Consider the following 14338-nt stretch of genomic DNA (forward strand, 5'->3'; position numbering starts at 1 on the left):
AATTTTATGGCAACAAATTTGCATCGTAAAAGCCAAAGCCCCCACCCCCAACCCCCAAACACACTAGCCCCGAAATTATCCCCTCCACCCGCCCCGAAAAACCGCCCACACACAGACGATAAAAATACAAAACGTTTGTTTAGGCACGCCCTCTCTTTCTGCCAGTCGGAAAAATCAGTCGTAAACTAAGGACAAAATCGTAAAAACGGAGCAGTTCATTTAAATTTTTAATATTTAGGCTACCTTCAGTGGCAGCATCCCCCACATCCTCCACAGTAACCTCCATTCCGACCGTAAACTTAACCGTATCCATCATACCGATTCACTTACTTTTGTTTTATGATCCGAACATTTTCGGCCATCATCTGTGAGCAAGAGTCGGAATACACTTAACAAATCTGCGGATTACTGTTACTGGCACTAAAAACTCTGTGAATTGCTCAAATCTTTGTGAGTAATGTAATATGCATATAAGTAATATATTTCCAAGGCTACTAATAAATTTAAATATCAGGTTTTAAACATTAAGGTGCTATGCATTTGGCAAAACGATAAACTTAGATAGCAAATATTTTTAGAGTGTTTTTAGGGGCCAACCCAAAACGGGTATCTTTCATCGTTTTGAATTTATGCCTTTAATTAAATACAAAATCTACCTAGGATTCATCTTGCTGGGCAACTTTTCTGTGGCATTCCTTTACTTAATAACAGGCCATCAAATAGAGTTGTATTTCTGTGGGTTATATTCATGCGGAGCATCATCTCCACCCGCCACGCCCCCCTTGCGCACCCTTGAACACGCACTCAGGATTTATTTCCACATTTATATGAGACTGCGGGGGGTGCGGTGCGGTGCGGTGCGGTACGTTGCCCCACTGGAGAGGGTATGTAAATTTTTCAGTAAAAATTCACTTCGTGATAATGGATTTTCCATGTCGCATACGCCGCAGTCGTCGTCGACGTCGCTGCCAGCACGACAAATACAATCTGCTCCAGGGCCTCCGACTCCTCCAACTCCACCCTACTCCCCCCTCCCACTGCCAGCCTTTACCAACCGAAAATCCAGCCCCAACTCCCCACAGCAGCCAGGGCGACAATTACCTCCCCCCTGCATCCTGTGGAGCTCCTGTTCTGGTTTCGGGTTTGTTGGGGCATGATAGATGACAAGTCTCGGTAGGTGTGCGTATGGGTATGCCTGTTTGCTCGCCAAGTTCTTGGGCACTTGAGAGTCCCCATACTCCTACTCCCATCCTTGTTCTCAAATTTAGATTTTCATCCGGACCGAAACTCATGTGGATACAGTGTCAACTGGTGCCGCACGAACTGCTTACCTTCGAATAATCCACCGATAAATATGCCTTTTCTCTAGTCAACTGTAAATTATTACTTATGGATTAAAATATTATTTAATTCTTCATTTCTTACTATTAATAATATTCTTCATTCGTATGTAAGGCAGAAAAACTAACCGAATTATGAAGAACATCCAATCTAATAGAGTAACAAAGAAGTTTAAAAAAATACTTAACAAACAGCAATATTCGAGCGACCACTGTACATGATCTTTGCGAGTTCATGTGGCCTGCTTAAATATGCAAAAAATTATACAAAGTTGGCAAGATTTTTGCTTTCGCTTTCGCTGGGAATCAAAAGCAGCCCGGCTCTGATTTAGATTTTGACTTGGGCATCATTGGGTGGCGGGCACCACGACCTCCGTCCTTCTATCTGCCCCTTGCCATCCATCCATATATCAACTTCCCCCCAATCGCGCCTTCTTTGTGGTCTCAATTAGGTGGCCCGTTCGAGGCTCGACTTCCGCTCGTCGTGCTGGCCTCGTGTTAACTTGGCCATGCTCGCATACACACTACCAAAGGAGCCCGCAGGCCAAAAGGGAGCAGCATTGCCAGCATGAAAAAAACATTTCTCTTAAAGGACATTCTCCCTTGGCTTTTCCCTTGAGAGCGCGCTCTTCGATGCCTCTCTTCGTCGGCAGGTGGGAATTGTTTGTTTGTTTTTTTTCTTTTATTATTATTAAAGTTACATATGAACTTAATTGATAATGAATTTTTTTTAATCATTTTTCTTTGCTTTTTTGTTTGTTTTTTAATAGTTTTATTCGCTTTTTTTTTATTTAATTTTAATCAGTAATATTAAATTTTTTGTATTTCCTTATTTTCTTTTTTATCATTTTTGTTTTTATATAAATCGCTGGCCCGCCCCGCGCTTCCCCGATCGCCATGGCGTTCGCTGCTGCTACTGCCACATACTGCTGCTACTTTTTTGCTGCTGCTTCATCGTTATCCTCCTGCTGTCGGTCGTGGGTCGTCTGCTTCTGCTGCTGCTGCTGCTACTCATGCTGCTTATGCTGCTACGTCCTGGCGTTCGTCCTTTCGTCCCGTTAAGTCCTTTGTCAGCCCCTTCCTCCCTTACACACATCACGTCATAATCCATGAGTCCATCCATCCATCACTCCTGCTCCCTGGCTTTCTGCTGCGACGCTTAGTTCGTTATTTTTATAAATTAACAAATTTAGCTAAGTAGTTGTAGTTCTTTATGTTGCTTGCGGTTGTTGGTTGGTTGGTAGGTTCGATTGGATTGTATCATCATTTCTGTATACTGCTTCTGCTTCTGCTCCTGCTGCTGCTGCTGCTGCTGCTCCTCCCCTTTATCTTTGATATAAATTTTCTGCCTGCCGCCCCCGCTGGCGACGTTTCCGGTTTTTTTTTTCTTTTAAACAGTGGCCAACAACAATAACTGTTCAATGCATTTTTGTGTTCTCGACTGTTATGGTTAATATTTTTTTCTTTGTTTATACAATATCTGCTCTCTGTTTAAAACGATCTCCACAAAACAAATGCATCGAGGTTTTTAGTTTTGGGTTGTTTTTTATGGTAGTATTTTTTTTTCGACAGCACTTGCCATTTTGTTTATTTTGTTGCTGCTGGTTGGATTTGTATATATTATATATTGTTTCGGTTCTTCTTGTTGTTATAATGCGATGTAATATGTGTAAATGTAAGCTGCGTAGGTGCGAGCAATCCAGCTTAAAGGAAATAATCGGGTGTTCTTCGCGTAACATGAGGCTCCCCGCGCCTGGGTGCTGGATCAAATTGTAGGCTAAAAGAAAGGCAAGCGATTAGTCAGAAGTGCTTCATTTAAAGGCAGCGCAAACGAATTGCAACTCACAATGAAAATTTAAGTGAATCATCCAGTTCCATGAGAGCCGCTTGGTTGCCACAGCGGTAGCAATAGTTTGGCGCTGAGAATATTGTGACCACGTTGCGATCGTGACACCAGTTGTAGCCCTCCATCACCAGCTGATGGGCGCGGGACACCAGTGTCAGGCCGTTTGTGTTGTTAAAGGTTTCCGAAATGTCCTGCAAATAAATTCGAAATATTAGTCGAAATGCTTATAAGGCACTTTATTTTTGGCGTTTTCTCAAAGATATTCATCTGATTTGTTTTAATACATAAGTTAGATAGTAATAAGTTCGTTACTACCTAAATATTCTATAAAACCAAAATGTCGAGTTTGAATGCGAAACATTTATGACGAAAGGTCTCTTCATAGATTGTGTTATCAGTGGGTCTGTATCAGCGCAAATTTCGATTACTCATTATTGATTTCCACCAAGTGCATGCCCAGATAAAATTTCCTATTAAAATCGTTAAAAAATATATCTAGAAAACATTTGCATGATGTAGAGCACAAAATTGTATATGCTTATGAACACACATTAATGTTTGCCTTCAGATTTATTCAACTAACCATGTATACGAGACAACCAAGAATGTCTTTGAGGAGAAGCCAACCTGCAGACAGCACTCACCTGACCAAAAGTGTAACCGGCGCCTCGAGGCGAGATTCCCCAGCCACCCCTATCATCGGGATCGGACCACAGCAGATCGCACATGGGACCTTCGTGCGGAACCTCCTGCAAGCGGTCGAGGGCCCGAATGTGGTCCAGACTGTCGATCGAGGGACTGAGGCCGCCGTGCAGGCAGAAGATCTGCCCGTCGACAAGTGCGGTCAGTGGCAAGTAGTCGAACAGATCCGTGAAGTACTTCCAAACGTTGGCATTGCCGTACTTGCGCAGGCACTCGTCGTAGAAGCCGTACACTTGTGTGATCTGGCGCGACTCGTGGTTACCGCGCAGGATGGTGATGCGCTCGCGATAGCGAACCTTCAGGGCCACCAGAAGGGTCACGGTCTCCACGGAGTAGTATCCACGGTCCACGTAGTCGCCCATGAACAGGTAGTTGGTGTCCGGGGACTTGCCGCCTATCCGGAACAGCTCCATCAGGTCGTGAAACTGACCGTGGACATCTCCGCACACTGTCACCGGGCATTTTACCTCCTGCACATTGGACTCCTTGGAGAGGATCTCCTTGGCCTATAAAGAAATTAAAAAAGTATACAGATCAGCCATGTATTCTTAGATATTTTCAGGGCAATAGGTTGGTTAATATTCTATAACAAGGAAATTTTATTTGCTCCATATTCGAATAACCACATAAACAGCTTTGTATACCAATATTAAAATACTGATTAACATAATCTAACCCAAATCGTTTCCAGGGTCAGAAAAGATAAATAAAACGATTAGTACTTTGTACATTATTCACAGTACTCAATGACTCAACGCCTACACCCAAAGTGTACTCTAAAAATAGCTTGTAACTAGCAGAGAAGATAAAACAAATATATAGGATAAGTGCATGAGTTTTTTACAGAGAGATCGAGAAAATTAAATACCACTTGTTCTCATTCAACATCCCACAAGCTAAATCTATAGCAACAAAACTCAATCTCTTAAATGATTCCGAAAATAGCTTTTCACAAAACCCTATAAAACTCTGTACCTAAACATTGCTACGTTCCATAACAAAAACATAGAGATGTAGCTTAGTGTATTAAAATTACTAAATAACTATATACAAAATGGAAGTAAGATGGAAGCCTGGATAATCTATTTTCCACCGCTTATAATTTGGCGAATGGTGTTTATCATAACAGAATATCTGCGAAACAGAAAGTATTGAGGAAACCGAAAGTGATTTCTAAAATAAATGCGACGACATGTGCGGTTGAAAAAACCTTGTCAAAGGGCAAGGTTTGCCGTCAAGATTTAGTCGCGGTCAAAGAACTTGTATCATTCTCACATTAAATTTTGTACCATTTACGAAAAAGTTTAAGTTGCTAATACAATGTGAGAACCAAAACAAAGAAAGCAAGGCTTCTTAAAAAGTTGAGATAAGATGAACGTACAATCGCATATAAACATGCCAAATTCATGATTCTGGAAATTATTCTATCGTCTTTGGTATTTTATCATCAAAAGCTAATGAAATTTAACGCTACATTTTTAGAGAATGAATGCATGAAAAGAGTATGTTTCACTTTAGTAATTAATGCAATAAATCATCATAATATTTTATACAAATATGTATAAACTTAAAGCAAAATACTTTTTAAGGGAAAAACTTTAAAATCTGAAGGTCGATTCTGAAATTCCGCTAGGCTACAATATACAGCATCAAAAAGAAAACCGGTTTTTACAAACATAAATGTGCCTGGTTAAGCAAACGAAAATTGCATATTTATTTTAACCATTCCGCCGTGTTCTTTGGGAATGCTTCATATTTATCAGCTGACGAAATAGATGGACATGACAACAAGTTCCGGGGGTAAAATCCGGCGAATCTGGCGGCGCAGATGAACGATTTGTGCGTGAGCCAATTAGATTTTTTGCCATATGCACATTACCTTGGAGGCTGTTGCTTCCGGCCAGAAATCGAAAAAAAAGAAAATAAATAATTTTTGAACTCATGACGAGGCCAGCGCACCCATACAGATGCAAGCACAAACACTGATGCAGCTGGTGCACTCTCCGCGTACTCTCCGCTTTTCTTTTCGAAGCAACGGGAAGGATGGAGAGAGAGGCTGCAGAAGACGCACCCGAGAAGAGCGAAGAACGCAACGATCTTTGGGACGGAGAACGGAGATTCAAGATTCTAATGGGAACACTGACAAATATTTGGGTGACGCAAACATAACCCCACTTACTCCCAAATCAATGAATCGTTATCTGTTCGCCTTCCAATTCTCTTTCTCTCTTTTGCACTCTTTTCGCTTGTCTGTTTGTTTGTGTGCGCGACGCGCCTGATGAACGGTAAAATCGGCAAATTAAAAACAATTGATATCAAAAGTGTTTAATTGAACATGGTTGGGCATAAAAAACGAAGCACAAACACCAATGCAAGTGCATTATTCCTGAATCGAGATACGACGGTACATAGATACATATTCTAGGGGCGCGCACACACCGACGCACAAAAACATTAAGTAATATTTACTCAGCAAAAACGACGAAACGCACATGGGGGCGCACGGAGCGGGGGTGCTAACAGTTTACAACGGGCACAACAACAACAACAAACACGCACAATGCACCATAGTTAAACAATCGAATTGTACAATAATACAAAAAGAAATATCTCTTTTTGCCCAGGTTTAGCCCATTAGACCAAAGCGCCGTTCTAGCTGTCGCATTCAAGCACGCACTTGCCCGTCCAGTTGTCCCGCTCGCACTTGTGCGCGGCAATGCGGCGCTTGGCCGTTGGAATTTACCAATATTCCAATATGGCGACGCAAGCCGCCGCTATTGTGTGAGCAAGAGGGCACGACATGAATCATGCTCTCGCGCTCTCCGCTCAGCGCGTCTTCCCATTGAAAAGAGCGAGAGGGCCAGAGGCACGCAGCGGAGGAGACCATTTGCAAAAAAAAATCGCTCGCTCGCATGCAATGACGAAAATTATTTTTATAACATCTCCTAATTCGCATGGGGAAAATGGGCAAGGACCGGGCCTTACCTTGTCGCAGAGTGTGCGAACTTGTGTCTCTGTCAACTGATTGCATTCGTTCAACTGCTCAATCCATTGATCAAGATCTTTTGTTGTTGCTTTATCCTCCATCGCAGTTGTGGTGGAAGAAAAAGTCTCGTCAATCTTTGTCGATTCAATTTTGACGGCTTTTATTGTAACTCAGGGGTGCAGGAAAATGAGCAACTATCGTTGCGTTCGATTGCCAGCCGCGTATTCACTCGTTTATCTCCACACAATTGCTAATGCCCAGTCGAATAAACTCGATTTGGGCGATTTTCCTCGTATTTTTTGTTCACAAAAGAGACGACGACACGATATACGAAGGGAAAGACTGCCCTCGGTGTGACCGTTTGCCGATTGCCGCGGAACGGTGGAAACGCGCTGCGACTTGTGTGTATCGATTAGCGATGCGTGCTTGATATTTCCCGAAAAATACCGACATATTCTTGAGGATTGTATGCCCTAGTATTTATTTATTAAAAAGACACTTTGTTAGCAACAGAAAAATATATGTGCGAAGATTTGCTAATGCGATTTTTGTAATTTGTGTTTACGTGATATTGACAGGTTAAAAGTGTGAAAACTGGAAATCGAGTATTACGAAATTGGAATTGTTTAAAATACATTATTGCTTTCTCACACAGCTGCTTAAAATGCACGTAGTCGTTATTTAAACACTGTAAACATTTAACATCCGTCTAATTTTTTGGCTAAATACTTGGCCTAGATTTAATTAGTATAATAGATAAATAAGCACTGAAGTAATATAAAAATATCGAATTTTTAACGAACGTTCTTAAAATATGTTTTCCAAAGGGCTTGGAGCAATATTAAAAAACGCAATACTTGGTGAAGTTTAAGAGATTCAGTTGTCGTTGTTTATTTTTTTTAAGGATAGAAGAGTTTCATTTTCCTATTTAATAGTCGTGTTATTTGTAAGGATTTTAAAAATTTTTGAAAGTTTTACATTTATTTTTAACAGTCAATGTTATACGTATTATATGTACCAGAACATTGCAGCTATCGATAGTTTTAGCCTAACCAACACTGATCGCGCGCTCTGACAGTTGGCATCTTAACGAGCACTGGAACCGGAACTGCCTCTTTTTCTGCCAGCTTGCAGCGCCTTTGGACGTGTTTCCTCCGCGCTCCGTAGCAAATAATATAAACTCAAGATGTCCGAGACCCTGCAATTGCGCGGTACCCTCGTTGGCCACAATGGATGGGTCACCCAGATCGCCACCAACCCCAAGGATCCCGACACCATCATCTCCGCCTCCCGTGGTGAGTATTTGACCCGAAAATCGACAGATTTCTGTGGCAGCACGTGCATATATTAATGGCCACCATTCCAAAACGCAGACAAGACCCTGATCGTGTGGAAGCTGACCCGCGATGAGCACACCAACTACGGTTACCCCCAGAAGCGTCTCTACGGACACTCGCACTTCATCAGCGACGTGGTGCTGTCCTCCGATGGCAACTACGCCCTGTCCGGATCCTGGGATCAGACTCTTCGCCTGTGGGATTTGGCCGCCGGCAAGACCACCCGTCGCTTCGAGGGACACACCAAGGTGGGATAAGATTCCAATTGCATTTAGTTCGTTCAGGGAACTCAGATTTTTCACCCAAAAATACGCGATTTGTACCGGCAAACGGCTGAATGTAAGGTTAGGAGTGAGGTTAGACCCGCCATTGCTGCGTACAAATCGAAAAAAAAATATATATATATTGCGCCTATGCGAGGCAGAATTACTGGTCGACATCTGTACGTACGCTTCTCCCTGCGCTCGAGTCTCGGCTTTAAATTGCTTGAAGCTCTATCGTAAGTAGGCAAACAATCTCTGATACCCATTGATCCGTAATTAAGTACATGAATACCCAACTGGATTTGTTCACTGACTGATGGTTGAGTCTATGCACCTGCAGCTGTAGTTAAAGTTTATAGTACCTTTATAATGTTTCTTTTTATTCAAAACCAATTTCAATTTCATTTAAGCAATGATTTAGTTTTCATATTTGTTTTTTAAATATTACTAAAGCTGCAAATTGTGAATTCGCATTCAGTTGGCCAAGTGAAGAATCCAGTTAATGTAATCTTATAATCATTAACACCAAACCAATACCCTAAACTAATCGTCAAATGCTTGTTCGCTTTCTAGGACGTTCTGTCGGTTGCCTTCTCGGCCGATAACCGTCAGATCGTGTCCGGCTCCCGGGACAAGACCATCAAGCTGTGGAACACCCTGGCTGAGTGCAAGTTCACCATCCAGGAGGATGGCCACACCGATTGGGTGTCGTGCGTGCGCTTCTCCCCCAACCACTCCAACCCGATCATCGTGTCCTGCGGCTGGGATCGCACCGTCAAGGTCTGGAACTTGGCCAACTGCAAGTTGAAGAACAACCACCACGGCCACAACGGCTACCTGAACACCGTGACCGTCTCGCCCGACGGCTCCCTGTGCACCTCCGGTGGCAAGGACTCCAAGGCCCTGCTGTGGGACCTCAATGACGGCAAGAACCTGTACACCCTGGAGCACAACGACATCATCAACGCCCTGTGCTTCTCGCCCAACCGCTACTGGCTGTGCGTGGCCTACGGACCCTCGATCAAGATCTGGGATCTGGCATGCAAGAAGACCGTCGAGGAGCTGCGCCCCGAGGTCGTCTCTCCCGGCTCCCCTGGCGATCAGCCCCAGTGCCTGTCCCTGGCCTGGTCCACCGACGGCCAGACCCTGTTCGCCGGCTACTCCGACAACACCATCCGCGTCTGGCAGGTGTCTGTTTCGGCTCACTAAGCTACTGACTTTTGTAATGGGCGCCAAAGTATTTGTTTAGCTGAAACAAAAATAAAATTTAAGCGTCCTTAACTCAAATTCTTGTATCTTGTAGTGGCTGAATTAGTTTTAATTTTAGTGTTGGGGGTTTTCGAGATTCCTCTAAATAGATGGGGAATAGTATAAATAGTGGAAAAATTTAGCTTAGGCAGAAGTGGTAAATGTTAATAAAGAAAACTATTTAAAGTAGTTCTTTGTTTAATTTCTGAGCAGAACATCTATCTCCATTGGTTGCTTTAAATTATTAAATTGCCAATTCAGCAATGAGATAAAAAAGTCAATTATTTTTGGCCAAAAATTTTTGTAAATATTTACTACACGTTTTGAAGGTAAAAGCAAATTTTTAGATAACTTCCCAGAAACCAAGAAAAGAAGGTAAAATATTTAAGTAGCAAAACGAAATTGTCAAGTTTCGTATGCATTGTTTTATTCGTAAAAACATTTCGACATTTGGAAAATGTTTTATTTTACACGTATAACAAATAAATTAAATAAATAGTTACGTGATGATGTTACCCTGACTGAGTCAGTGACTGTGATGATTTTCGTGTGCGAATTGGGAAAACAGAGTGCACGGCAATGTGGCGGCGGATGCAAACATATTTTGTTTATACAAAACAACATTGACTAACAAGCAACCTTAATATTTAAGACAAATGAAAAACGCAATTTCGAGTGATGAATGTATGTCTGTAATGGGATGAATGAACGCTGCCTTTGGATAAGTAACAAAGGGTCAAAAAGTATTTAGCAAAATGCCTAACTAGAAAATTTCGGGCACTTTTGTTTGTTTTTTTCTTGGGGAGAAGGAAATTTTAGGAGAAAAGCTAAATAGCATTTCTTAGCAGGCACTCTAATGTTTCGTTTTTCATTTGGTTTTGATTGAATTCGAGCGTTGCACAACTGCAGGCGCAACTGGTTGAGATTTGGCTGGGACTTTCAGGGATTCTTCTCCCGCCCTTCCCGTTGAGCTCCCAATCTTGTAGACATCGTTCTTGAAGACGATCACCAGCACGGTGATGTTGTCCACGGAGCCGCGTTTATAGGACTCCATGGCAAGAGATTTGGCGCCAAAGTCCGGCTCTTTCAGATGCTCCTGGACAAAGGTGCAGGCCTCCTCGTTGCTGAACGTGTCCCAAAGGCCATCGGAGGCCAGTATCAGAAAGTGTGGTCTAAAAGATAGTATTTCATTAGTTACAGGTCTTGGTGTATTATTAATTGTCGTTGGCATTGCATTGAAAATGGCTTCACTCACTTGTGATCATTCAGCTCGAAGGTCAAAATGTCCGGCGTAGCAATCACCAGATTCTGTAAGCGTGTGGTTAAAAATAGAGTCAAGATTAGTTTCGTTAGTAACTCATTGGGATCATTCCATTTCCCACCTTATCTTTAAGCGGATAGTCCCCCAGAGCACGTGACGTGGCCAACACGCCGGCCACGCGCCAAACGCCTCGAAAGGCGATGAATCCGCCTGCATCGTGGATCCTCTTTCGTTCTCGCACCTGCTGCGGCTTGTGATCGAAGGAAAGCGGTATGGCGATACCCCGCCAGTCGTACATGACGCCGCGGGAATCACCCACATTGGCCACAATCAGCTTGGAGCCTTGAACTATTGCTATTAGAGCGGTGGTTCCCGCAATGTTGGTCTGAAAGTGAAATCAGTTAGAATTGTTCCTAGGAAATAAGTGAAGAATCATCCCTTACCGCTCTCTTGGCCTGCTCCACAAGCTTGTAGTCGGCCGACATGATCTCGTCCGTGATCAGTTTCCCAAAGTTAATACGTCCGTTTTCGATGTAGCACTTGGCTTCGTAGTTTGGAGGTGGCGCATTGCCCGCTCCGTTCTGTGCATTGTTATTGTTGTTGAGGAAGGACTCCTTGGCGGATCCCATATTCCCACTGGCCCTCATCGCCGAGTTCAATTGCACTACGTAAATGTCGGCAATGGATGCCTCGGTTGTCTTTTGTTTAATAGCGCTGCAATCCGCCGTGGTGCTGTGGGCCTTCCTTAGACTATCCTTTCGCATGACCGCTGCCGTTGGTTCTGTGTTCTCCTTGTTCGATTCCTTGCGACTCTGCTTGCGCGCCAAATAGGGACTCTTATCGTAATCTCCGGAAAGTCCTTCCGTCTTCAGCAGCTTGGACATCTCGATGATCTTGTTGTAGATGTTCTTCACCAGCACATCCTTGGCGAAGTCAGCGGCAAACTCGCCGCCATGACCGTCAAAAACAGCAAAGAACGAGATGCCAGTGTTGTTGTTGATGTTCTCCTCGATAATAAATCTAAAACGTAAATAAAAGTGTTTAGTCTATTTTTCTTGGAAAATGTGCATTTCAATAGAGATGTCTTAAAGTCGTTTCTAGGAGCTCAAGTAATTATCTCGTCCCAGTTTGACACATGGAAAAGATTTATAAAGCTATAAAGTGTTGCAATAGGAATATCAAAGTGTTGCCAAAAATTTATTTGTGAATAGGCCATTTAAATCTAATAAAACACTCTTAGTTAATTTGTAAAGCCTAATATGCTGTCGTATTTTCCAGCTACACTACATTCGACAGATCTTAGTACATTTCAATAAATACAATGCTACAATAGTAAGAGTTCCCCTGCTCCTTGATACTAACCTATCCTCCATGCGAGGCCTTCTTCCCAGGACCGCGAAAGCGGAGCTCTGCTGCTTCAGCTCCTCCCAGCTCTGGTGATCACCAGCGCTGGCCGACAGCTCCATCATCTTGACGGCCTTCTGGCGGCCGAGGGTGGCCTGAATGCGTCCCAGGATGCTGCGACTCCACACATCTACCGCTTGCAAATAGAGCAACAGGACGAAGAGGATCAAGCCGCAGAAGATGACCTCCGGCCGCAGGACATACAGTCGGCACAGCTTCCATATGTAGGCCAGCGGGGAGTTGATGGACGAGAAGCCCACCGCAAATTTGGACAGGATTTTCATGTGCGATACGTATGTCTGATAGAACACCTTATCTTCCAGTTCGTCGTCCATGGGAAATGCCGGGCTATCTGTATTCTCTGCTGGCGCTTGATTTCTGCTCTGTCAATGTTTTTCAAGCGAATCGCATGCGAAACTGTCAGCCGTGAATATTGATGTTGATGTAGATGTGGGTGGGTGTCAGTGTGTATATGCAAGGAATAAAAAACGAAATTAAAATAAACAACAAAGGGGTTGGGCATTAAATATGCAAGACTTTCCCGTTTAAATTCTCTCAGACTCGGACGGAATCGGAAGTAATACAATTTCAGAATGTACGATGTCTGGGGATTTTATTTATTCTTTTTTGTGGTTGCAAAGAACTCTGCTTAAGATCATTTTCAAAATATTTTTTTCTTTTTTAAATATTAAATTATTTTGTTATTGATTTTCAACGTTTCGCAAGTTGTAACCATATATCAAATTATTTTGAACTTCTTTCTTTAATAACTTAACTTGAATTTGTTATTGTTATTTTTTTTTTACTTTATGATAATAACTAAAATATTGTTATAGAAAAGCTACTAAATATTTGTAAACTTTATTGCTTTAACTTTTCAACCAAATTTAAGAAATGATTTATTTTGAGTTCCGAATTTGTATTATTTTCACTTTTTTTTTGTGATGCACTTATGCAGATTCCGACGCGGCCTCAATTTAATGGGAAAGATTGCAGATTGCTCGCAAAATGAAAAATGAAAAACCCAGTCCATTTGGGGAAAACGTACTCTGGGGGAAAAGCACTTGAAGCTGCACACGTCAGATGTCGTTTTATTTTGCTTTTGTTTTGATTTTCTTATTTTCAGAATTTTCCACCGCCGCCGATGTTCCCGTTATTTTGGTTCGACGTTCGTCCCCGTTCCTTTACGCCGTGTCCCTTTTTTCTGCGCTTACACACGCTCTTTCGTCGCTCGCCCGTCGCCTTTCTTTGGCATTATATTTTCGGATGTTCTTCTTATTTTAAAAATAAACTCAGTTTCTTGCATAAAATCAGAACATCCGCACTGCGTGCGTGTGTGTGAGTGTGTGCTCCTTATACGTGTGCACGTCGCACATCTGTCAACCGCGTTCGTGTGCGTGTGAGTGGCCGCACGGATGTCGCAATAAATAAATAAAGTATATATATTTTTCCACGCACTGCAATTTGAAAACCGATCCCAACAATGCCGATTTGATCAGCGACACGGCTGCGTTTACTTAAAACAGAGCTCGAATCTTGCACTTGTTGAGATTTCAGCTGAAATTTATGACCTATTGATATATCGATAGGGACCGCTGCGATAACTGTTATCGATAATCAGCAGAGGTACTCTTTTCATGCAAAACTTTAGTGATTTTTGAGCAGGCAGGGAAAACTAAAAATTGCATGATTTTAAGCATTATGCGCATTCTTTGCATTACCTTGACCTTTGTGCTTGAAGTGGGCTTCTCTGCAACTGTGCCAACTGCATTATAAATCTTTTAATTGTTGTTAAATACCTGCTGAGCTCCTTAACGATCTTCTGTAACGGTCATCCATTTGTAACCACTTCCGGTTTTCTAAAAAAAAAGAAAACACCTCTGGCCCCCGAAAAATATAATGGAAAATTAATTAGACGAAAATTCAAAACAAAAATAAGCCGCACGCGACG

At 42.5% G+C, this 14338-nt stretch overlaps 3 protein-coding genes across 7 annotated transcripts; 1 reads left to right on the forward strand and 2 right to left on the reverse strand.

Moving 5' to 3' along the window:
* Positions 1–2681: 2681 nt before the first annotated feature.
* LOC6526898 (serine/threonine-protein phosphatase PP2A) lies at positions 2682–7246 on the reverse strand. The gene is made up of 4 exons (XM_002087961.4): positions 6874–7246; positions 3831–4394; positions 3187–3377; positions 2682–3117 (listed from the first exon to the last, which is right to left on the reverse strand). Exons 1-4 carry the CDS (start codon positions 6973–6975, stop codon positions 3045–3047), a joined length of 930 nt encoding a protein of 309 aa, XP_002087997.1. The 5' UTR covers positions 6976–7246; the 3' UTR covers positions 2682–3044.
* A 734-nt stretch (positions 7247–7980) lies between these two features.
* On the forward strand, positions 7981–9761 carry LOC6526899 (guanine nucleotide-binding protein subunit beta-like protein). Its single transcript, XM_002087962.4, has 3 exons — positions 7981–8169; positions 8248–8459; positions 9048–9761. Exons 1-3 carry the CDS (start codon positions 8061–8063, stop codon positions 9681–9683), a joined length of 957 nt encoding a protein of 318 aa, XP_002087998.1. The 5' UTR covers positions 7981–8060; the 3' UTR covers positions 9684–9761.
* Positions 9762–10103: 342 nt separating this feature from the next.
* LOC6526900 (protein phosphatase 1L) lies at positions 10104–14273 on the reverse strand. 5 transcript variants are annotated; one of them, XM_039371795.2, is made up of 7 exons: positions 14187–14241; positions 14109–14137; positions 12346–12770; positions 11427–12003; positions 11105–11368; positions 10978–11030; positions 10104–10894 (listed from the first exon to the last, which is right to left on the reverse strand). In XM_039371795.2, exons 1-7 carry the CDS (start codon positions 14224–14226, stop codon positions 10591–10593), a joined length of 1692 nt encoding a protein of 563 aa, XP_039227729.1. In that variant the 5' UTR covers positions 14227–14241; the 3' UTR covers positions 10104–10590. The 5 variants fall into 5 exon arrangements, with proteins under 5 accessions (XP_039227729.1, XP_015053224.1, XP_015053223.1 ...); XM_015197738.3 differs by having other exon boundaries at positions 14109–14143; XM_015197737.3 differs by lacking the exon at positions 14109–14137 and having other exon boundaries at positions 12346–12523; positions 14187–14273.
* Positions 14274–14338: the final 65 nt, after the last annotated feature.

Source organism: Drosophila yakuba, chromosome 2L, assembly GCF_016746365.2.
Source record: "Drosophila yakuba strain Tai18E2 chromosome 2L, Prin_Dyak_Tai18E2_2.1, whole genome shotgun sequence".
Lineage (NCBI taxonomy): Eukaryota > Metazoa > Arthropoda > Insecta > Diptera > Drosophilidae > Drosophila > Drosophila yakuba.